Source organism: Lampetra planeri, chromosome 6, assembly GCF_965212315.1.
Source record: "Lampetra planeri chromosome 6, kcLamPlan1.2.h2, whole genome shotgun sequence".
NCBI classification, from domain to species: Eukaryota; Metazoa; Chordata; class Hyperoartia; order Petromyzontiformes; family Petromyzontidae; genus Lampetra; species Lampetra planeri.
In genome coordinates, this window is record NC_136112.1 from 9,933,814 (window position 1) to 9,960,506 (window position 26,693).

The 26,693-nt window shown below is 41.4% G+C and overlaps 1 protein-coding gene across 1 annotated transcript in view; it reads right to left on the reverse strand.

The window, feature by feature from the left end:
• The window catches only part of LOC144719661 (transmembrane protein 132D-like), a 193,173-nt gene extending 167,314 nt beyond the window's left edge, over positions 1–25,859 (reverse strand). Inside the window, exons 1-3 of the mRNA XM_078595799.1 lie at positions 25,779–25,859; positions 12,962–13,109; positions 12,273–12,377 (exon numbers count right to left, since the gene is read on the reverse strand). Coding sequence (XP_078451925.1) covers positions 12,273–12,377; positions 12,962–13,109; positions 25,779–25,859 — 334 coding nt within the window. The remainder of the gene's footprint in view (positions 1–12,272; positions 12,378–12,961; positions 13,110–25,778) is intronic.
• Between the last annotated feature and the right edge of the window lie 834 nt (positions 25,860–26,693).

The following is a 26,693-nucleotide window of genomic DNA, read 5'->3' on the forward strand; positions in this document are numbered from 1 at the left end:
CGCAAGGTCCCCCTGCTCAAGAAAGCACATATACATGCCCATCTGAAGTTTGCCAATGAACATCTGAATGATTCAGAGGACAACTGGGTGAAAGTGTTGTGGTCAGATGAGACCAAAATGGAGCTCTTTGGCATCAACTCAACTCGCCGTGTTTGGAGGAGGAGGAATGCTGCCTATGACCCCAAGAACACCATCCCCACCATCAAACATGGAGGTGGAAACACTATGCTTTGGGGGTGTTTTTCTGCTATGGGGACAGGACAACTTCACTGCATCAATGGGACGATGGACGGGGCCATGTACCGTCAAATCTTGGGTGAGAACCTCCTTCCCTCAGCAGGGCATTGAAAATGGGTCATGGATGGGTATTCCAGCATGACAATGACCCAAAACACATGGCCTAGGCAACAAAGGAGTGGCTCAAGAAGAAGCACATTAAGGTCCTGGAGTGGCCTAGCCAGTCTCCAGACCTTAATCTCATAGAACATCTGTGGAGGGAGCTGAAGGTTCGAGTTGCCAAACGTCAGCCTCGAAACCTTAATGACTTGGAGAAGATCTGCAAAGAGGAGTGGGACAAAATCCCTCCTGAGATGTGTGCAAACCTGGTGACCAACTACAAGAAACGTCTGACCTCTGTGATTGCCAACAAGGGTTTTGCCACCAAGTACTAAGTCATGTTTTGCAGAGGGGTCAAATACTTATTTCCCTCATTAAAATGCAAATCAATTCATAAGATTTTTGACATGCGTTTTTCTGGATTTTGTTGTTGTTATTCTGTCTCTCACTGTTCAAATAAACCTACCATTAAATTATAGACTGATCATTTCTTTGTCAGTGGGCAAACGTACAAAATCAACAAGGGATCAAATACTTTTTTCCCTCACTGTATGATAAAATATTAAATGATACCAGGCAAATTGTTTTTTTAAAGGTGTATCTATGTTGATAATGAGCCATTCATTCGGAAGTAAAGACTAATTCATACATTGATGTCACCACAACATTTTATAAGCATGGAAAATAAATCGATTGTGCTATATGAAACAACTTAGGTACGTATGTTTAACTTCATTCGCACCGTATGGAGCCAACAGCGCTAATCGGGGATGATGCTGCATTGGCAGTGGTACAGAAATGCTAACAATAAAATCACTTGTCAATAAAACTGTGGTTTTAAAAAGTAAACATATATAATAGGAGACGTTTTGGGCAATACCCCTTCTACGCAGCACATGAAAGGTGCTATACAGTCTGTGGAAGATGTTAAAAGCAGTTAGGCCTATGCTATTTACATATTGGTCGATATTAATAACCAAATATCCAACATATCACAACTGTTAAGTGTCCTGCATTGCCGAAGTATGTGTGTCATACAATAGTAGAGGAAACATGAGATCGAATTAGTATGTCAAGCTAAAGTAGTTGAAGGTGCATTTCCTGGCTTTACTATTCCTTAGATGTTAAAATAACATTTAGAGCAGCTACTTGGATCATGCACATCCTCGTAAAAGTGCACCTGCAAATATTAGAAGTTTATGATCAGCTTGTATCATGTAATCGGACTGGTTGTGCATCGATTGGAATCTGACAGTACTATGGATTCATAACTATCAGGGATGTAACAATTTACTGCCTCTATAATAATAAAATGTGTCATGAATATAAGGTCACAAATCGCATTATGAATAGATTCATTTTTGTGTCTGTGAATCTATAAAAATCAGTGGTGTCAATATACAGTGTATCAGAATCTACAGTAGGGCGAATACATAAAATCATTTATTGGTGCGTCTGTCGCGGTATTATTCTGTTGCTTCTATCGTGGTATAAAACTGTAATCAAACATGAATTGTAAAGTCGGCTATTATCTCAACAATGCAGTGCATATATTGTGAGAATAATAATACATTTTAACTATATATAATTCCATCACTATTATTTCATTATTATATTCCGGTTTTGTGTAATACATTATTATTCAGCGGATTCCGATCAACCGACTTGGATACACATTTCTTGCACAGGGATGTGATCTTAGAAAATCTCAGATCTGATCACTTCTAAATTCAAGATGTAACAGATGCGAACTATAGCAAGAACAGACGACATAACACACCCCACACATTCGAATCACGTACACACATCAGATATGTAAACTCAACGATTATTATAAATGAAATGTTTAAACATTTTTTACCATATTTATATGAAGTAATCATCTTTAAATCACATACACCTTGACACATTGCTTAAGATCTGACAAGTTTATTCAATATTTTTGTTAGTTTTTAGCAATCTGGAATGATGCATTGATTCATTGATTAAAACCTATTGTTACTGCATCGACACATGCATCAAATGGTGCATCTAAGAATAACTCACCCTCAGTGGAAATTAGATGAAAATTATATGCAAATTATACAGGGTGTTTAGAAAGATGGACCCAATTTGAAATCGCTATATCTCTGCAATCACAAACCGCCCATGAATGAAACTCTTACCACTTGAGAGGGCGGGGTATAGAGTTTCAAATGATTACCACTAGATGCCTCTCCCAGCACACAAACAGCCCCTAGCCTCAGTCATTCGCAAGACAAACTGCGTCAACGTTGGATATGTCTCACGGTACCCCAAGACTTGGCGCTACACTCTTGGCCGCCAAGATCCCCAGATATGACACCCTGCGACTTTTTTTTGTCGGGATACGTCAAACACCGTGTTTTTGTGCCACCATTAGCAACTAATCTGGATGACCTCAAAAACAGAATCACGCAGCGGTGACTTCAGTGGAAGAAGACACTTTGAAAGGCGTTTAGGACTAATTCAACTATCGTCTCGATGTTATCCGTAAAGCAGGTGGAGGACACATAGAGCATTTATAAAATGGTTAGTAAAACTTGATAACTCATTAAACCGTTTGTAACTTTTTTGTGTAATTGTAACATGTTGCCATCGTGAAATATGCTGCTTTGAAATTAGGTCCATCAATGTTAAACACCCTGTACATTTAGGCGAATGCAACAGACACTGCATATTTTTAGACAGAACTCGGAAAAAAAATATTAAATAAAAAAACAACTCAGTTCTTTGAATCGAATCACAACTCTGAAAAGTCAGAATTCGTGAAATCTTGAGAGCAGTAATTCCCAACCTGTGACTTGCAAATATTTATACTAATGTTTTTAATTTCCATCAAAGGCTGCACAATACATTTTTCTTATCCCTTTAATTGACTGTCTATAAGTACACAAAATATGCTACAGAAAAGGAGATCTGTATTATGGCTCCTTTTGTATGTATAAGTGTAAGCTTTAACCCCACTTCACAGATTATATAATCCATGGAGGTATTACAATTATAAAATGTCCCGTGGTCATACAACCTTAAGTTTTACTATAAGCCTGACAGTTCTGTCCATGAGTGAAACACAGCTTCTTAAACCTATATTTCAAGGTACAATGTCATTCTATACTTGAAACAAAATAATGCAAATTTATGGATGTTTATTAAGTTGATAAAAGTTATGAAGATTTATTAAGATGATGAAGTTCATGGATGATGATGATGTATGAAGATGATTATGAAGACAAAACATGATAATGATGTTGTTTGACAATTTACTAATATTGGGAAAAAATGCAATTCATGATAGTAAAATCTGACTTTGAAATCCTGCCACTCATCTCAACAGTAAATGATTACTACACACACATAGTGTATGCAAATTCAAAGAAAAGCCAACATTAGTTCAGCATAGAGTGTTTTACAGATTACTCTTCTCAAAGCAAATCGATTGATACCGATATAAATACAGAATTGTCTATATTAATTTAAAATGTAATAAATGTATATGGCCCGACAGTGGCCTATGTCATCACAGTTATGTGGCAGTGAACCTCGATTTGTGCAGTAACTGGCGAGTGGCACCGACCGCGATGTTACAGACCATCTGTGCGATTGTGCATCTGGCGATTTAGGTAAAACATCATTTGAAAGAGCTCCAAAAGCAAAGGAAGAGAAAAATGTGAACACGTGAACATTTACAACCCTGCTGTGTGACAAAAACCCATGGGCTCATTATTTGTCCGTTGGACCCAAGGCATGGGGAAGTTGGGTAGCAACATAGCCACGAGGCATGTCATGATTATTATTCACCATCCCCCAGCGGTTTGATGAATTGTCATGATACAGGGCCACCATTCATTTCAAGAAACATTTTTCTTTTTTTAAATCCTTTATATTAAGTTCGCGTGCTTGCTTGCTTGCTTGCGTGCTTGCTTAGGACCGTGCAAATCTTTCGGTCGTTTTTTAACCCACTTCCCGTGATCCAATCGAGCTGACATTTTCCACACAGACTCGTTGTGCCAGACAATTATTGTTCGTGAAAAAAAATTCCCAAAATTTTACACTTTTTAGGCAAAATTTTTTTATTTTACATATATTCAAATAGAACGCATTCATGGCTTTGACTGAACGTCAGAGTGTAAGAGCCCAGAGCGTAACCCCTCCACAGGCCGTGGCGGAGTAGCGCAGTTGGTAGCACCCTCGCTTCCCATGCCAAAGGTCGTGGGATCGATCCCCGCGTCCTCCACAAGCGAATATATTTTTAAATCCTTTATATTAAGTTCGCTGCCACGCATATAAAGGATTTATAGTGAAAAACTTTGTTTTTACGGGTTATACTTATTTTAAATCCTTTATATTATGTTCGCTTGCTTGCTTGCTTGCGTGCTTGCTTAGGACCGTGCAAATCTTTCGCTCGTTTTTTAACCCACTTCCCGTGATCCAATCGAGCTGACATTTTCCACACAGAGTCGTTGTGCGAGACAATTAATGTTCGTTAAAATTTTTTTTAAAATTTTTACACTTTTTAGGCAAAAAAAAATATTTTACATTTATTCAAATACAACTCATTCATGGCTTTGGCTGAACGTCACAGTGTAGGAGCCCAGAGCGTAACCCCTCCACAGGCCGTGGCGGAGTAGCGCAGTTGGTAGCGCCCTCGCTTCCCATGCCAAAGGTCGCGGGATCGATCCCCGCGTCCTCCACAGGCGAATATATTTTTAAATCCTTTATATTAAGTTCGCTTGCTTGCTTAGGACCGTGCAAATCTTTCGCTCGTTTTTTAACCCACTTCCCGTGATCCAATCGAGCTGACATTTTCCACACAGACTCGTTGTGTGTGACAATTAATTTTCGTGAAAAATTTTTTCCTAAATTTTACACTGTTTAGGGAAAACAAATTAAATATTTAATTACCAATTGCTTAATACTGGCAGACAATCATCTGACCCATAGGTGGCAGCCATCTCAAGCCAGAGGACGAGAAGACTCTAGCCGCCACACATATAACGGATTTATAGTGAAAAACTTTGTTTTTACGGGTTTACTTGTTATGCTTGTCCTGTCTCGTTTGTATTGTCTGTCTCATATGGCCTCCCACATGTGTTGCGTCTCATTGTCCCATTTGGCCTGCAGGAACATTTCCACAGTGTAAAAGGTAAAGTTGGAGCCTTGCAATTGTGTTCCTTACGCCGCTACCGATGGAAGGGCCTCCACTAGAGGGAGCGCTCTCTCTCGAACAGATGGAGCTTTCTGGGGAGCTCCCACTATGAGAGGGTAGTTTTTGTCTATTCTTCCATATTGGCCAGACAACCTGTAAGAGGTGGGAGTACCCACACTTTACAGCAACACACAAGACCTGCTAAATGGCTAACTATTGTGTTAAAAATGATACTGCTGGGTAGACAGAACCGGGGTGGGGGGGGGAGGTCGTAAACTTGCCCAATGATTCAACTATCGCACGGGGATATCAATTTGAAACTAGGGCCTCTGAATTAAAATTCCAATATGCTAATCATGACACCACGACAGTATCCCTAACATGTACTATGCATAGAATTTGCATGCGTCATGAATTATTAATTCTTAGATGGAATGTGATGGGTGTATCGATGATACATTTTGATCAATGGATCAATAAATGCCCGATACCCACAGTGGGCTGTGCAACTGGTGACATGGCAGCTTAAGTGGTTGTGCTCCGATTGATGCAAAACTCTGCCAATAGCCATGGGCATCACTGGCGATGGTTAGGTTATGGAGGTTTTAGGCCACATGTTACAGAATGTTATCCATTCCAGCTTCACATGAGCAGAGAGCCTCGACAAATTAATCGTGTAATGCTTAACGCCCCCTGAGGATCCCTAATAATGTCGATGCAGATGGCACGTGGCTCTATTTTTGTGCGAGTAGAGCATAGGGGCCTATATATATATAATGCCATGAAATCCACTACCTTAATTTTTTTCTTGAATTTAACCATTCAGTAATATTAATAATATCCAAACATTCAATCACGAGTGATGTTCATTCATACTCTACGTGCAGTTTGTCATACCAAATATGCCGTTTGTCAAGAAAAAATAAATCAGCACACACTGAGAGCCAAATAATTGTAATAATATACATGATTTATGGAGTTCACTTTCACAGCTTACTTGGACTGGTTGAATTTTATCGAAACCCTTCATGTATTTTACATGATTTTAATTTGTCCCAAAATCCTATTCACCTAATTTTCATGGCCATTTTTTTTATCATAAGTTATACCGCTCAGATTGTATAATAGCACAGCCACTAATTAACAGCTTGCGTGCAATATAAATACATACTGAATAGCTTACTCTTCATAGTGCACCATCCTTATATCACTTAAATACATTCGAATATGCAGAGCTGACATATAAAATGGGCTTAGGAACAAGTTAAAACATTTATTAATTATTGTAATCCATTATATATTGGCATTTAAAGTTTGACGGAGAACCATCAAATATAAATCCACTTTCCACAGACTATCTTTTGAAGATGCAATTTGAAAAATATTAAAATGTCATAACGGTACAACACGTAAACATGTGATAAAAAGGGACCTATTCTTTTTCTGAAGCCAATTAAGAACACAAGAAATTCTAGTGCAGGACTGCCATGCAGTGGAATGGATTTTTTTATCTGAAGAGATTTTTTTATCTGAAGAGAAAAAAATAGCCAAAGTGGCTTTTGGGACCTCAGGGACTAACAATATACACTTGGGGAAGGGAAGTTTAACTTTGGTATCCCAACAAAAGTGCAGCAGCTGACAAACTACTTCTTTACACATACTTGTCTTTAAAAATGTTTTATTCTTTTTTTTTTGGTATATGTTTTATTCTCTTTGCCAATGTCAGGATTGTTTCCGACAACATGTTTGACAGTGCATCATTTTATTTTTCAGTGTTATCTTTAGCCTCAGATTGTCCCTCAAATATATTCTTATTATTATCATTATCATTGTTAAAAATATTGCAATACAACATGTAAGTAAAAGCTTTGTAGTGATGCTGCCCTGGGAAGGAGTAGCCGAGGAAGTGAATAACTAAAAACAACGTGGCTGGCAAAAATGTAATAGAACAGTAATGGAAAGTGATCATTTAGGATATGTGTATAAAAAGCTGAGGGTATATAAAATTAAAACTCGGGTAAATAATAATGATGATAATTTTGATTTGTGAGGACCTTGTTTGTTACAATTCAATTATATCTGAGGGCTTATGCCAATTATCAAACAACTATCTTTCTGGAAAATCCAATTTTATAAGTACTGTGCAGCAAATCGGCATAAAATATGGATCATAGTTTGAGACAGAATTTGACAGAGGTCAATATGTTTAAGCATCTGTCAAATATTACAGTTCATATTTCATTGTGTAATGGTTCGTAATCCATTGCACATAATTTATATGCAAAACAGAGATCTGAAAGCTATTTATTTTGAAATATAACTGTGCATTCATGGTCATGATGCTGTTTTCCTTCGATTTTAAACACTTTGTTTTTTAATCATGGGAAAAAAAAACCCTCATTATTGCATGTGTTCCAGGCACGTAACTATTCATCGATAAGTCAATTAAAATACTTCTCACATTTAAGTATGCATCTATGAAACAATTGTGTATTAAGGTAATTACGTAATTATCAGATGTTACATTTTGACAAATGGAATTAACACGACGGAAGACAAACCAAATAACAGCAACGATATTTAGAAAAATAAAACAATAATAATTTTGCACAAAAATATCTAATTATGGCCTTGAATTTGGACAATGTATGGTATGGATGGGGGCGAATGCCCGATAGTCATCGTGAATTAATGGGCAGGTGTAGTCTAATAATGCAGAGTATTTTTCTCTCAAAATATAACTCTATATATTGTTACAAGAAACACAATTTATAAATTAGAATAAATTAACACTTAGCTATTAATATTGGCAGGAGAATAGAAAGCACGTGCCAAGATTTGAGTAGAATGTGGCTGTGCATGTAAATACAATTTTCAGTTATCAAGAGGAAATGTAACAATCTCTAAACACTACATACTGGAATATAGGGTGATGAGTGTGAGAAAACTTGAGAGAGGAGGATGTGGAGAGGTGGGGCAAATGGGGCGGGGGTGTTAATAAAAAGGTCACAAGTCAAATGTATGGAAGAAAATGGAGGTCTTCAGTCTGGGTTTAAAGAGGCGAGAGTCAGCAATGATGGCAACTATGGGGAGTAAATACTGGATGTTAGGAACAACTGAGGAGAAGGAGCAAACGTCTCACATGGGAGGTTAACTGTGGATTTTGCCAAAATGACATGCTACGAGACGGTGATTAGTGGATTATGAATCAAGAGACGTAGGCCTGGAGCAGGACTAATTCGGATCGTCAAAAAGTGAAAGAAAATATTGAAGGGAAATTGGGAGCTATTGTAGCAAACTGTGTTTTTGAGAGAAAATCAGTCTGGAAGCAGCATTGTATGGATCAGGGATTTTTGGTGGCTGTAGAAGACAGCATTAGACTAGTCAAGACATGATGCAGCAAAAACAGAGATATCACACAAGTAGAGATAGAAAATCCTGCAGAGTTGAGAGAGCTCTGTATGAAGGATGGCATATAGGTATGGTATAGACATTCTTCACCAGCTCAATATCAGATTTCAGAAATCCAATAATGGGACTTTTTGCCAATAAGTAGGACCTCGTGTTTTATACATTGTCAGTGAGGTGGAATCAGGCGATGCACATTTGGGTGTCATTTACGTAGAAACGGTAGTCAATGTTGAAAATGGTAACTATTTTCTTAGGGAGGAGGACATAAAGGGTCGGAACAATTATTGGGCTTTGTCGTAAAATGGGTTTCTGAGAACAGGACACCCCTCTTATTGAGACATTGAAGGAGCAGGGTGACTGGTATTAATGGAAGCAGGAAAGAGTACCAGACATATTAACAACAAAGTCATCGTAGTCATGCGGGCATTCAAAGTGGATGGAGTGGTCGATAGGGTCAAAGGTGACCATGAGGTTCAAATGAATCAGATGGAGAGAAAACCTGCCATGAGAGAGGAGTACAGCAGAAGGACATTGATTACTATATTTAGAGTACATTTAAGAAAACTATGCCTTCATGCGTTCCCTGCTCATTGTTTAAATTGGTTTGTAAATAATTTGCGTTGATTATGTCAAAAGTGAGATGAGTGCAATGGTCAAGTTTTGGTTGAGCCAGAATATAAGAAGCCAATAGAAAAATGAGTTTGAAAGCGAGAACAAAAAGTGCCTTTACAATTTTCATTTAGGCTCCTGTGCGTTGACTGATGAGTATTATTTTGTTATAATTGTAATACATAAGTGTGCTAGAGCACTTTAGAGCTCTATATATTTTGTTTAACACTAATTTCCTGAGAACTGCTTTGTGTTAAGTTTGCTGTCCGTCCCCTGCACCTCCAGTGAGCAAAGTTGGCTACGTACGATACGAAAGAAGTTCAACATACATACATAAAGCATTGGATGCATTTTTAAATTGTCCTTCGGTTTTAATTCAGACAAAAGATGACTAATTAACCCACGACAGGCAATGCATACTTTTCCTGAATACGTGCAAATGAAATTCAGTAAAACAATGCGAATTTGACAGTTTCCATTACCTTTTGTGGTTATACGAATGCCATAACAATATAAAATGACACTATAAACAGGCAATGTTTTAAGTGTCACAAAGATTTGATCAATTTATTCTTAATAAACTGAAACATGTGGTTGGTGATTTTAGATTTGAAAGATGAGATAAATAAAAACGCAACTCCTTTACTTTCAACTGGTTTTGATTTTACCAGGTAAGGCCCACTGAGGTATATAGTTATTTTTCAGAAGCGACCGGGCCACAACGAAAGTGGCTTATCACATGGAAATTTATAGCAGCCAAATACTCTAAATGGATGTTTAGAATTGTGGAGGGAAAAACCAGAGGACACGGAGAAAAATCCACGTGACCGCGGGGAGAACATGCAAACTCCTAATGTACAAGCGTCAGGGTTGGGATTGAACCCACGTCCTCCTATATACCAGGTGAGGGAGTTAACAGCTCGCCATTGTGGTGCCCCACACTGATCAAGCATATATTATATATAGTCAGTAGACATTTATCAATGTCTTTTTGGCAGTGTTAAGCACACAAACACCAAACAACCCAATTCATCAACCACGACTATCCTTTTGTATGTAAGAGTTAGAAAAGCTGCATTAGATTTGAAGGCATGTTGTTTCTGTCAAAGAACATGTGCGAGTGAAAAATTATGTAAAAACATGTATTCTATCTCAAGTCACTTGAAAGTTATTATCTGTCAACATTGCCAATATAGTATTGATCACACTGCTCGTCTTTAATATACAGTGACACTTGCTGATGCATTCATGGATTTTCCCCCCCCCCCCTCTGTTTTGCTACACAATCAGTAGCGCATCCATGGGGAATCTGTAAGGGTGGGATTGCAGAGGAGGTTGAGAGTGGCGGTTGGACAAAGTCGGGTCCTCGGGTTCGGACATCTCGAGAGCTGCCGCCCCCCTCACCACCCCTCCCCCGATCGCTCGGGCATGTTCACATTAGTCACGTCGTCATATTGTTACCCATAACTAGCGGCGGCGATGTGATGCCTCTGCCAAATAATGACGCGCCCTCTTATCATACAGCAGCTGGAACAAATGCAGAGATAATCGGAAGGGGAAAAAATACCAGTCTGTGGAGGATGAAGAAAGGTGGGGGGGGGGGGCAAATGTCAACTGCCATAAAAAGGAGAACATTTGGAGATAAATGGAGACCTGTGATTTTACATTCGATGTTCGGTTTCCAAACAGGTGTGAGCAACGAGCTCAAAGGAATAAGCCATCGTAGTGCAAAATCATTTCTTGTTTGAATTATACCTTGCTGTATATAAAATGTTTAACAATTATATGGTCACGATATTATTTTGTCTGTGTAGAAAAAGCCTTACTGTATATCAATACTCATTTGCTGTGGGATTTGCTTAAAATATTTGGCCCATGTTATATATATATATAATACACAAGCGCAAAAGTACATGACATGTTATGCAACGTGCGTACAGGTATAAATGGTGGATGCAGGGTCATCACGTATCTTACAAAAAATTGTTACAACCTACATGTCATAATTAAGCGAAGCCAAATATACTTGCAAAAAATATTTAACAGGTAGATTAGCTGTATCATGCCCCCATATAATGTATTAGTTTTTTTTTTTAATAAGACAATAATTTTTTATCGTGACAAGGATAGCTAATAAATTATATTTAAGCAACAACAAAAACATCCCTCTTTCAATCCGTTTCGAGATGACTTCCCCACACCATGTCGGTGTTGGGGTGAGACCTGACCATACTTCACCACACTGATCAGTGTAGGTGGGTGAAGGTCTACCCTGAAGCAGTTCAGATGTCACTCGCCAATGATGTTAGCTTGAGCTGCGAATTGAACTCAAGTTCATAGCACAGTGGACAATCCACTGCACCACTGCTCCAGCCCAAAACATAATCATGAAATTAAATTTACAGCTATACATCATATATACACATACAGTGTTGTATAATTTAGGGTTGTACCTATACAATGTTTGAAATTATAGGTTGAAATGGTGTTTATATTTTCAGTGCATTATCCTATAGCATTTTCGTACACCATTGGATATAACCACAATCCATAAAAATACTTATGCATATTTATTCAACAGAGTTAATAAAAATACCTTTTGGTGTTATCTACATTGATCAAAGTTCAAGACTTCATTAACTCACACGTACAGGGCATCTGTGTGTATGCATACTATATTTTTTACAATAAATACTGAAACACTGCAATAAAATGCTTACGTAAAAAAAGCATATTCGGACACACTTACCCATTGACAGAAGCATGCAGCTCAGCACCATGGAAAACTGTAACCTACTTCTTGCGAGGGACATTATGACGAGTATGAGTTCCCTGCGCACAGACCGCTTGCTTTCTTGCTGCGGAGGCAAACACAGAAAGAGAGGACACAATCCACTCAATGCATTACGTGTACTGAACGACCACTGGGTGCTGAAAGAGACAGCAGCCGCAGTCCTGCATAAAGCAGCAGCAGCGGCGGTGGCGGCAGCAGCCCCTTCATTGCAGTGTCTCCGACCACGCGGCTGCCTCTTCTCCTGCACTTGCGCATAAGCAAGCGCATGTGGTTAATGCGTGTGGATCGCAGCGCATCTGTGTGTGCAGATCGGGGTATCAAATGGGAGGCGTGTGTGATTTCAGGCAGCTGCAGTTTACTTTCGCTGAGCGGGGCCACTTTGCATCGAATTTAACAGCCGTTCCTGCACACATTATTCTACAAATTGGCGATGCATTTGTTAAAGAGGCGTGGAATGGCATATAGTGGAAGCTGCTGCTGATGTTTCTCATTGCAGAGAGCACACCTATTAATACATTTATCGGGCTGGTCATTAGACTTATTAAGCCGGGGCGAGTGTGTGTGTGTGTTTGTGCGCGCGCGCACCTGTGTGTGTGTGTGTGCGCGCACCTGTGTGTGTGTGTACGTGCGTCCAATGAATTTACCACTCACCACAATCGGTGATGAGAAGTTTGAATCTTGAGAGGAGCGTTTAATTGTGTCGTACCCAGAAGACCATAATAGCTCACAGCCGGTATCGCCACACAGAGACCCTCCCACCACAACCTCTTGTGTAGGGCACCAACTGTCCCACTGGATTCCCGCGGTTTAGATGCCAGTGGGATGGCATATGGGCACTTACTCGTAGGAGGGCACGGAATATTCTAATTTGGCTGTAAAAAAATCAGACGTTTAAATCTCTGGTCCTATATTACAATTAGAATACTGTGCAGGCAATGCTAATTACGAATACACAAATATGACTTATAGTACTCTTTGGTTCTTTCGGTTAAGTCATGTAGATAGAAAATTAATAGATCACGACATTTCGATCGCAACACAAGCAACCGTCATCAGGTGAAACAAACACTGCAGGAAAACTGCTGACGTAGGGGAAAGAGCTGCTGCAACAAGAGGTTATATAGGCTTTTGGTGGGCCCAACCCAAGGGTAAGTGGGCGGATCTAGAGAAGGAATTTGTACGTAAATGTAAGAGATTAGCATGTCAATGTGAGACGGCTCCAGCAACCGGGGGGTTGTGCCAATGAGAAGATTAGCATGTCAATGTCAGAGAGCCGGGCAACAGGAACAAAAGACCCGCAAGAGCAAGAGATACACATGGAGAGAGAAAGACACAGAGAGAGAGACACACACAAAGAGACACACACAGAGAGACACACAGAGAGAGAGAGGCACACAGAGGAACAACCCACAGAGAAGGACATCCACCTAGAGAGAGACACACACAGAGAGACAGAGAGAGAGAGAGAAATTTGAGATAGATGCCATTCAGACATCCACCCTACGTCCTTCCTTGTGGAAGAGATACGTAGATGACACGTTCGTCATCTGGCCACATGGCCAGCCAGCACTAAACCAATTCTTCAACCACATCAATTCTATACACCCAGCATCAAATTCACCATAGAAGTGGAAAAGGATGGCAAGTTACCATTCCTAGATGTTTTGATCGAGAAGATACCTGATGGTTCGTTGGGACATTCTGTCTACAGGAAAGCCACCCACACAGATGCCCATCTAAAGCCTGACTCCCACCACCATCCAGCCCAGAATAATTCCCTCATCAAAACACTACACCATAGGGCCCATTGCATCTCCGACCAGCACCACCTAGCCAGCGAGCTGGAGCACGTACACCAACCCCTCAAGATGAATGGATATTCTGACTGTACAATCTGCAAAGCTGTCTCCCCAGCCATGGGGAGACAACCATTGGAGGACCCAATCAAAACCATCACCTTGCCATACATAGCAGGGGTTACCAAAAATATTTCCAAAATCTTAAACAAACACAGATCCAGGTTCAGTTCAACACAGTACACAAAATCCGTGATGTGATCCCATCTGTAAAGGATGTGATTCCTGACATGCAATAACCTGGTGTCTACAAACTAAGTTGTGACAGCGGTAGCAGTGACATTGGGGAAACGAAACGAAATGTCTCGGACCGTGTTCGCGAACATAAGGCAGATCTGAAACACGGAAGGACCAATACCTCTGCCGTTGCTGATCATTGTTTCAACGCTGTGGGCTCACGAAATTTTTCCAAAACGAAGGTACTCTGCAAACCCACCGGCTATCATCAGAGATTTGTTCATGAAGCCATCCAGATATATAAAACAGACACAACTTCAACCGAGAAGATGGGTACGTTATTAACCAAGTAAAGTCTTAACTGACTGTCATGTTTCCATCCTACCTGCCTATGTCAGCTGTTATTTCCGACTCTGAGTACATCACCAGGTTAAATGGTTTTACAGTAACGGGCTAAGTGTCTGAATAACACAGCTACCGTTGCCCCTTCCCCTCGATGTGGCGGGAACTCTCGTTTGTTAACAGACTATAACTGGCTGTGATGTTTCCGTGTATTGTCTCTTTCTGTTTGTTTGTCTCTATGTGTGTGTATTTCTCTCTGTATGTATCTCTATGTGCGTATCTCTCTCTGTGTGTCTCTCTGGGTGTATGTCTCTCTCTCTCTCTCTGTGTCTTTCTATGTGTCTCTCTCTATGTGCTTGTGTCTCTCTATGTCTGTGTCTCTCTCTCTCTGTGGTTGGCTCTGTGTGTGTGTCTCTCTCTGTGTATTGTCTCTCTGTTTATGTGTCTCTATGTGTGTTTCTCTCTCTCTTTGTGTCTCTGTGTGTGTGTCTCTCGCTCTCTCTGTGTGTCTCTCTGTGTGTAGGTGTCTCTCTCTGTGTGGGGGTTGTCTCTCTGTGTGTCTCTCTCTGTGTGTCTCTCTGTGTTGTGTCTCTGTGTGTGTTTCCGCATGTGTCTCTCTCTCTGTGGGTCTCTCTCTCTACGTGTATCTCTCCCTGTATCTCTCTAGGTTGTGTCTCTCTCTATGTGCTTGTGTCTCTTTATGTGTGTGTCTCTCTCTGTGGTTGTCTCTCTGTGTGTGTCTCTGTGTGTGTCTTTGTGTGTGTGTCTCTCTCTATGTGGATGTACCTCTCTGTTTGTGGGTTGTCCCTCTGTGTGTGTCTCTCTCTCTCTCTCTCTGTGTGTGTCTCTCTGTGTGTCTCTTTGTGTGTGTCTCTCTCTGTGTCTTTCTCTCTCCATGTGTATCTCTTGCTCTTGTGGGTTTTTTGTTCCTGTTGCCCGGTTCTCTGACATTGACATGCTAATCTTCTCATTGGCACAACTCCTGGTTGCTGGAGCCGTCTCACATTGACATGCTAATCTCTCACATTTACGTACAAATTTCTTCTCTAGCTCCGCCCACTTACCCTTGGGTTGGGCCCACCAAAAGCCTCTATAACCTCTTGTTGCAGCAGCTCTTTCTCCTACGTCAGCAGTCCTCCTGCTGTGTTTGTTTCACACCTGATGACGGTTGCTTGTGTTGCGATCGAAACGTCGTGATCGATTAATTTTATATCTACGTGACTTTACCAAAATAACCAAAGAGTATGGATTCCTGCAGTCACGAAAGCTTCAAATAAATAATGACTCATAGTGTTTGTTATGAATTATAATTGTTCATATTGCTTCACGATTAAAATAAATACGATTGGATGATCGGATATTCAAATGTTTTTTGACACACTATAAGAATATGATATTGTATTTAGTTATTGTATGTACATAAAATGCGCATGTGTATAGTCTTCGTATTCTGACAGCTCATTGCATGTTTGTGTGTTTGACAGGTGTTAAAGTTTCAAAGCAAGTTTTGGGAAATGTATCGATCTTTGAATCTAGAATGAAATAAACTAAATAAGCCGAGATATAGGCTTAACATAAGGCACTGCTTTTTATCATTAGCCACTTAGGAGTTCAACTGTTTTTGACGGAAATATAATTCACACAATTCTAAGGATGTGTTCCAAAGCGGTTTTATGACATTAACTGGCGAATTCCTGCCGTGTATTTCGTCACGCATTTTCCCACCTATTTTATATTATTTCTTTGCAATGATACCATCCGTTCTCCTAAGTGAGTTCGTTCCCCTATAACGCTTGTTTTCATAATGCGAATTAGATATGACGCGATTAATGTATTCGGGAACAGAACAAGTGGTTGTACTGCTGCCTCGGCGTTGCATCGCACAGGGCAGGATGCTGCTCGATGTTTCCAGATGCTACCCACGCGCATCAATCTTTGTTCAGCGTGCATACGCATCTCACGTGTTATCGCGGACTGTGCAGTACCCTACATTATATACTATTTATTATAACGCGATTTTTCCATAACGCGGTGATCTTCATGAATGCAACTATAGGAGAACAGACTTTATTTGTTGTGGTTTATGTTTTAATGTGGTATTTATTCATATTCTGAACAAACTTGACTCTTATCTTCACTTACAGCCATCCACATTTATCTGTCAGCCGTATCCAGTCTTGTTTTCGGCACGAACAATGCTCTTTCCATGACAATGTTGGTGTTAACGAGTACAGAACTCGGGTAAATATAATTAGTTGGATCTCCAAAACATCTTCTGCAGTTTAAACTCTGTATTAACTCAATCTATGCCAACTTCAGCTGGCAGCTTGGTGTTTTCGGACTGTGCTCAACAAAAGGGATATTTAAAATATGCAGTGCCCAAAAGTAGATAGTGTCAACACGCAATGTGTAATATCCCCCATCACCACACGCTGCGTTTGCCCCATTTTATCCTCAAAGCACTGCAAGTCCTAGTAAATCATTATCCACAGCGCAGTCAATTTGTCTAAATTAGAGTACCATACATTTCATTAATATTAATGCGAACGTTTAACGAGGCATATTCTCTAACATAATTAAATGTATTGAGCTTATGTGCTGAGTCAATACGTGTTGTGTGTGTATTGGTGGAGAGGCTGATTTGCAATGTGTTTCTGGTAAAGGTGCAGCTCTGCAATTGCTTTCTCACGCCACTGCTGGTGGAAGGGCTTCCGCTAGAGAGAAAAAGCTCTAGAGACTTCCCCGATCGGGTATTTTGGTATACTCTTCCGCGTTGGCCAGATGTCTTGGAAGAGGTGGCATTACCGACTCTTTTACACCCCCCCCCCACCACACAAGACCTGCCGATCGACTAGATTAATTGTGCTGTACACCATTGACACTGCTAGTTGAACAGAGGCCGGGAGTGGAGGAATTTTAGAAACGTGCCCAATGTTGCAACTGCTAAGTGAATCCAACGACATCGGCGACCTTCTGGATTGGACGTCCAGTGTGCAAACAATTGCACCGCGGCAACAGCAGTGTCCTGTCTTGTTGACAAGCAACATGCGCGAATGTATTTCAAAGTTGGAGTGAGAGGCTGCAGATGAGTTTTAACCATACACAGTGCAGATTGTGGTCGCCATAAATCTTACAAGCGCGGTGTCACTTCTTGAATGCTAAATACTATGCGTTGAACTAGCTTCTTAAATCACAATGCATGCATAGAACAGATGCATACGTCTTCAATTTTATTCAGATTGGTTTAACACGTAGGCTTTCGCGATAAAGATTGCTGAAAAGTATATACATGTACTGTACACAACATAATTCGTTGAATTGCTTTGTGGGGAGGAGGTGGGTGGGTGAATCATTAAATGTCTCTTAAATTCTGAAAAATAACGGTAACTGAATTTGGTTTCAAGGACAAGATAATGGATAGGCATCACATTCTTAAATGCTTCCATGTTATTTTAACATTAACGATGAACATTTACTCCTCTCCCCCCTTTCCCCAAACTGAAAATGTTCACCTGCAAAGGACTCTTCACACGCTTTCTTATTTGCCATGCTTTAACAGTACATACGGCATATAAATGGTTGTGTAACATCATGTTTTTATGTGAGTAAGGCTTGACCCACATGTCAAGCCTTTTCACTCAATATAGTTACCATTGGTTGTATTGTATTGAAAACAATTAAAACAATATACCTTCCACTTCGTCGCATGACATCATATGCATATAGTATTGCTCCAGTTAAGGCTTATCCTCGGGTCTTTACATTCTTACAAATCATTACGTTTGTACAAACAGCATTTATATTTGGTGTTGAATACGATATAGGTATAATACACATTGTTCCCATATTGATTCTCCCAATATACTGTATTGGCTGATACATGTGTGCAAGATACATTACCGCACAGAGGTAGGAATAATTCATGGTGAGAGACGTACAGTAAGTCAGGTTCTTCTGGTTCAAATGCAGCGTGTTTTCTTGAAACAATATCAATCGAGTTGAGCACAGAGAAATGGTTTATGTCACCACACAACATGCATTGTCAATTGCCTATTTACGCATAATATCTAAATTGGTAAATGTAGTGGAAGATGGTAGTCTTCACGTAGCCTACTGTTCAGTGAGAAATCACGGCGAATGCCATCAACGCGGCAACCCAATATCGATCATCGATCTCCCAATCTCCAGAGCAACAAGACAAGTCACGCGAAGTTCAAATATGCCGTGAACATAATGAACACAGGTAACTATGATGTCCTAATGCTCCAGAAAACCCACGTCTTGGATGCCCTACATGCTAGTAGCTTCCACATCCATGGATATAACCTCATGACGAGCCACTACCACCCGAAAAATGGCTTGGCCAAATACGTGAAGAACACCATCACAGAGTTATACGCCTTAGCACCAATTAAAAAAGAAGCCACCTACACCACTAGCATCAAGATAGGGGAGCTGCAGATAACCAATGTGTACAGAGCCCCTAATTCAAAATGGCCAAAGGCAGCACTTCCAAGTGCACCAAACACAGCCCTATACATTGGTGACTTTAAAAGCCACTGACTGGATGTCCACCGAAAATTTGCACCTGGTTTTCGATCCCAAGTGGCAAGCAACTTTCCACTCTGCTCTCTGGCAACGCAACTACAACTCAGACCTCACCATCGTTTCCAAAAATAAAAGTGGGAGCACACTTCACGCATCCGAAAAAATACTCCCAATGTCAACATAGGCCCATCATCATCCACATCGACATCGAAATCCCCATGATTGCGTAAAAACAATTACCAAGGTGGAACCTGGTAAAAGCTGAACTAGGACCACTATGAGGAGGTTGTACAGAGAGTGGTGAGTCAAATTCATCATAACACTGGAATGCTATCACCGTTGTGTTCACCTCCTTACTACACACACATCAGGCCGGATTCCAGAAGAACTCCAAGACCGGCGCAGCCTTTATGAACTTGTTATCAGCCTACGACAGATTCTGGAATCAAGGGGTTGATGTTGAAGTTAACAAAGACCATCCCCTGCCTCAAAACAAGATGCCTGATATGGGTGAGGCTGAGCAATAGGCGAATGCGTGTCGAAATGGGCAAAAAATCTCGTTCCTCAACAATGGATTGCCACAAGATTCAGTACTCATGCCAATGCTCTTCAATGTCAATACGAGCAACGTGCCACCAACTGGGTCACGCACATTTGTATATGCAGATGATCTTGCCTTGGCAACGCAAGCAGCCACTTTCAACAACATCAAATCCACTTGGAACCAATTCCTAAAAACTATGGGGAAATATTTCCAGAAATCGAAGCTCAAGTAAAATCCCCACAAAACAACAGTCATTGCATTTCATTTTGATAATAGGAGCACAAAACACACTCTAAAAGTTATCTTCTGTGGCAACACTCTGCGACATGACCCCACTCCAACCTATCTCGGAGTAAAGCTGGACCGTACACGAACCTACCATGGCCACCTTAAAAAGGTAGCTGCGAAGACCAAAACAAGGGTCAACCGTACTATGGGAACCTCATTTGCCAGTAAAAATATGATAATTGGTTCTTTACCCTTCTATCTGGCAACAAAACTGACACCTTTTTACAAGGAGTCATGTTTGCATAGACCGCAATACCTGCAGTCATAATACAAACAAAAGAACATAACTCTGATAATGTGCACTGTCCTTAAAGTTGATTGATCCACACCCGAGACAGCTTTCCTTAGAGCCTAGTCTCATATGGGTTGGACCAGATGACGCCAAAAGGCGCACAACTCAAAGACAATGCACCATCAGAGTATGAGAGCTCGGGGCAAGCATCTACACTATGGGAACCTCATTTGCCAGTAAAAATATGATAATTGGTTCTTTACCCTTCTATCTGGCAACAAAACTGACACCTTTTTACAAGGAGTCATGTTTGCATAGACCGCAATACCTGCAGTCATAATACAAACAAAAGAACATAACTCTGATAATGTGCACTGTCCTTAAAGTTGATTGATCCACACCCGAGACAGCTTTCCTTAGAGCCTAGTCTCATATGGGTTGGACCAGATGACGCCAAAAGGCGCACAACTCAAAGACAATGCACCATCAGAGTATGAGAGCTCGGGGCAAGCATCTACACTATGGGAACCTCATTTGCCAGTAAAAATATGATAATTGGTTCTTTACCCTTCTATCTGGCAACAAAACTGACACCTTTTTACAAGGAATCATGTTTGCATAGACCGCAATACCTGCAGTCATAATACAAACAAAAGAACATAACTCTGATAATGTGCACTGTCCTTAAAGTTGATTGATCCACACCCGAGACAGCTTTCCTTAGATCCTAGTCTCATATGGGTTGGACCAGATGACGCCAAAAGGCGCACAACTCAAAGACAATGCACCATCAGAGTATGAGAGCTCGGGGCAAGCATCTACACTATGGGAACCTCATTTGCCAGTAAAAATATGATAATTGGTTCTATACCCTTCTATCTGGCAACAAAACTGACACCTTTTAAAAGGAGTCATGTTTGCATAGACCGCAATACCTGCAGTCATAATACAAACAAAAGAACATAACTCTGATAATGTGCACTGTCCTTAAAGTTGATTGATCCACACCCGAGACAGCTTTCCTTAGAGCCTAGTCTCATATGGGTTGGACCAGATGACGCCAAAAGGCGCACAACTCAAAGACAATGCACCATCAGAGTATGAGAGCTCGGGGCAAGCATCTACACTATGGGAACCTCATTTGCAAGTAAAAATATGATAATTGGTTCTTTACCCTTCTATCTGGCAACAAAACTGACACCTTTTTACAAGGAGTCATGTTTGCATAGACCGCAATACCTGCAGTCATAATACAAACAAAAGAACATAACTCTGATAATGTGCACTGTCCTTAAAGTTGATTGATCCACACCCGAGACAACTTTCCTTAGAGCCTAGTCTCATATGGGTTGGACCAGATGACGCCAAAAGGCGCACAACTCAAAGGCAATGCACCATCAGAGTATGAGAGCTCGGGGCAAGCATCTACACTATGGGAACCTCATTTGCCAGTAAAAATATGATAATTGGTTCTTTACCCTTCTATCTGGCAACAAAACTGACACCTTTTTACAAGGAGTCATGTTTGCATAGACCGCAATACCTGCAGTCATAATACAAACAAATGCACATAACTCTGATAATGTGCACTGTCCTTAAAGTTGATTGATCCACACCCGAGACAGCTTTCCTTAGAGCCTAGTCTCATATGGGTTGGACCAGATGACGCCAAAAGGCGCACAACTCAAAGACAATGCACCATCAGAGTATGAGAGCTCGGGGCAAGCATCTACACTATGGGAACCTCATTTGCCAGTAAAAATATGATAATTGGTTCTATACCCTTCTATCTGGCAACAAAACTGACACCTTTTTACAAGGAGTCATGTTTGCATAGACCGCAATACCTGCAGTCATAATACAAACAAAAGAACATAACTCTGATAATGTGCACTGTCCTTAAAGTTGATTGATCCACACCCGAGACAGCTTTCCTTAGAGCCTAGTCTCATATGGGTTGGACCAGATGACGCCAAAAGGCGCACAACTCAAAGACAATGCACCATCAGAGTATGAGAGCTCGGGGCAAGCATCTACACTATGGGAACCTCATTTGCCAGTAAAAATATGATAATTGGTTCTTTACCCTTCTATCTGGCAACAAAACTGACACCTTTTTACAAGGAGTCATGTTTGCATAGACCGCAATACCTGCAGTCATAATACAAACAAAAGAACATAACTCTGATAATGTGCACTGTCCTTAAAGTTGATTGATCCACACCCGAGACAGCTTTCCTTAGAGCCTAGTCTCATATGGGTTGGACCAGATGACGCCAAAAGGCGCACAACTCAAAGACAATGCACCATCAGAGTATGAGAGCTCGGGGCAAGCATCTACACTATGGGAACCTCATTTGCCAGTAAAAATATGATAATTGGTTCTATACCCTTCTATCTGGCAACAAAACTGACACCTTTTTACAAGGAGTCATGTTTGCATAGACCGCAATACCTGCAGTCATAATACAAACAAAAGAACATAACTCTGATAATGTGCACTGTCCTTAAAGTTGATTGATCCACACCCGAGACAGCTTTCCTTAGAGCCTAGTCTCATATGGGTTGGACCAGATGACGCTAAAAGGCGCACAACTCAAAGACAATGCACCATCAGAGTATGAGAGCTCGGGGCAAGCATCTACACTATGGGAACCTCATTTGCCAGTAAAAATATGATAATTGGTTCTTTACCCTTCTATCTGGCAACAAAACTGACACCTTTTTACAAGGAGTCATGTTTGCATAGACCGCAATACCTGCAGTCATAATACAAACAAAAGAACATAACTCTGATAATGTGCACTGTCCTTAAAGTTGATTGATCCACACCCGAGACAGCTTTCCTTAGAGCCTAGTCTCATATGGGTTGGACCAGATGACGCCAAAAGGCGCACAACTCAAAGACAATGCACCATCAGAGTATGAGAGGTTCCCATAGTGTAGATGCTTGCCCCGAGCTCTCATACTCTGATGGTGCATTGTCTTTGAGTTGTGCGCCTTTTGGCGTCATCTGGTCCAACCCATATGAGACTAGGCTCTAAGGAAAGCTGTCTCGGGTGTGGATCAATCAACTTTAAGGACAGTGCACATTATCAGAGTTATGTTCTTTTGTTTGTATTATGACTGCAGGTATTGCGGTCTATGCAAACATGACTCCTTGTAAAAAGGTGTCAGTTTTGTTGCCAGATAGAAGGGTAAAGAACCAATTATCATATTTTTACTGGCAAATGAGGTTCCCATAGTGTAGATGCTTGCCCCGAGCTCTCATACTCTGATGGTGCATTGTCTTTGAGGTGTGCGCCTTTTGGCGTCATCTGGTCCAACCCATATGAGACTAGGCTCTAAGGAAAGCTGTCTCGGGTGTGGATCAATCAACTTTAAGGACAGTGCACATTATCAGAGTTATGTTCTTTTGTTTGTATTATGACTGCAGGTATTGCGGTCTATGCAAACATGACTCCTTGTAAAAAGGTGTCAGTTTTGTTGCCAGATAGAAGGGTAAAGAACCAATTATCAAGGGTCAACCGGGTCCAGAAACTGGCAAGCACATGCTGGGGAGCATCAGCATCAGTGCTATGGACATCAACCATGGTCCGTGTGTACTCTGTAGCCAAGTACTGTGCACCAGTATGGACCAGAAGTAGTCACAGCCGACTTGTTGATGTACAACTGAGCACTGCAATGCGGTGTGTCACTAGAACCCTCAAGTCGACCCCAACACCCTGGCTGCCCGTGCTCTCATGAATCTCTCCCCCACCTATCCACTGCAACGCTGCAGCCCTCCGGGAAGTCCTGCGAACCAAGGACCTCAATAACGTCCCTCGTCATCGTTTAAAGTCACACAATCCCTTTAGGACCCATTCGCTTAACCCTCAACAATGTGAGTTGAACCTCGGTAAAGCTTGGAGAGCTGAATGGAGTTGAAAATAACTCAAAAACATATTCTGGAAGACCCAACACAGAAGATCCCTGGGTTTCATCTTCCACAAAGCTCATGGTTCACCCTTAACCGCAACCGCACAGACCATGGCACATGCAGATACCTGATGCACAAATCAAACATTAAAAACTCTCCAGTGTGCGACTGTGGTCATCCAGAAGAGACCATACAGCATATAACAACGCAATGCCCAATCCACAAATACGAAGGAGACATCCCAGAGATACACTCTGCTACTCCTAACGCAGTTATCTGACTTGACCACCTGAATATGAAATTGTAGTTGTTGCTCTGCATCTACATCAGCTATACAAAAGAATAAGAAGAACTGGTAAATATAGTTTGCATACCCTGTGTATGTCTGTACAGAGCCGTCTCTAGGGTTCGGCGAATCCCGGCGAGCACCCTGGGCCCCGCACTTTGGGGGGCCCGTGCTTCAACGTCACGGCGTCAGATGTGATACTGCCGATTTAGTTTGAAAGTGTGTGATTTGCCCTGAGCCCCTCACCCCCCTTATGGGCGGCCCTGTGAGTGGTTATCATACATTTCCAGTGTGACACTGACACCAAAAGAACAGTGAAGTTACATGTTACCAGTGGTACGATTGTTTGCCACTGTGTTGTGAACCCAGTGACCTCTATTATATTCCTGGCCATAGCTAACAGCTGTGGCCAGTAATATCTAAATCAGTCCTGGGCCCCAAATTCACCAACCTGCACTGAATAGCATGATGCAGTATGGGCAAATAATCCATATTATCAACACAGCATGGGCAGGCTTCTATCCAGCAGTGGATTGATAACGGCTTTTAAATTGTTATTATTATGCACACTCACATCATAGAAATATATCTTGGAAAAGAGCGAGCCCAGGTGGAGATACAGAATTATGTTTTTTTCCCAGTATCTCAGTTAAGTGGACCCATTCGCTCTTTCTGAAGAAATTGCACATTGCTTGTGCATGGGGGAATTATGAGGTCTGGTACTCGTAGAATACGATTCACATCTTCTCAGTGGAGGTATTTTTGGATGGTAGCATAAAGGGTCGCTCACGTTTCACACGTAAATTTAGCTTACAGATTCACATCTAGCTGGTAAAAGCAGATATTGTAAACATCGCTGTTTTTAAAAGAAGTAGGCCATTTCTGGGACAATCTCTGCGTGTGCTGGCAAGAGTTTGCAGGGATGTCAAGTTTGGGGATAACTAATGCACGACATTTATTGCTTTTGTTTCCAATCTGTAGCATTTGCAGGGGGGGGTATAGCGGGTGGATCTGGTGAAGACTGTTGGGCCCATTTATGTGCGAGTTGCATGTGTGTGGGATAGGTGTATGTATGCTAACCATCAACGGTGCTGCAGTGGAGAGGGTGAGATGCACCAAGTTCCTGGGTGTGCACATCTCTGAAGACCTGTCGTGGAGTCACAACACTGCATCACTGGCCAAAAAAGCCCAACAGCGCCTGTACTTTCTCCGCAAACTGAGAAGAGCAGGAGCCCCGCCCCCCATCATGCACACCTTCTACAGAGGCACCGTTGAGAGCATCTTGACGAGCTGCATCACCGTGTGGTACGGCACCTGCACCGTGTCCTGCCGCAAGACTCTGCAGCGCATAGTGAGAGCAGCTGAGAGGATCATTGGTGTCTCTCTCCCCCCTTCTCTGGACATTTATAACACCCGCATCACCAGTAAAGCAATCAAGATTGCAGGTGATCCCACCCACCCATCTCACAGCCTCTTCAGCCTGCTGCCGTCAGGGAGGAGATTGCGGAGTCTTCGGGCCAAGACTAGCAGGCTCAAAGACAGTTTCTTTCACCAGGCTGTCAGGAGACTCAACTCCCTCCCTGCTCTACCATCACTCCCCCCCTCTGCCCACCCTCCCCCCTTTGCCCCCTGACCCCAACCCCCACACACACATTCACTCGTACATCCTGATCTCTGGACTGCACATTGCACTACATCGCACTACCACACCGGTTTAAATATCTTATTTCTTTAAATATTTTATTTAAATAATATTTTACATTTTATAATTCTTGACTGTTGTTTATTTTAAGTTTATTACATTTTTGATTATTTATCTTGTGTTGATCGCCGATTGTTTATTGTTTATTTATGTCTGTTAATTGTGATTCATTTTTTAATTGCTTGGTTGCACCGTGGGACCAAGAGAGAGGACTGTAATTTCATCTGTGTTGTATGTCATGCATGTAACACACTTGACAATAAAGTGACTTTGACTTGTATGTGTTCGTGTGTCAGCCTAAGGGAGAGGTGGCGGTGTGTGTGTGTGATCGCGCGTTGGCGTGCTCGTCTGCGGCGACACCCAACTGCACTCATGACGCATGCGATACGAGCAACTTGACAGCGCCGTGTTTGTTGCTGCTCCCCCCATGCACGTGCAAAGTGCTGCCAGCTCTGAGCTGGTGGGACGTTGCAACAAGGGAG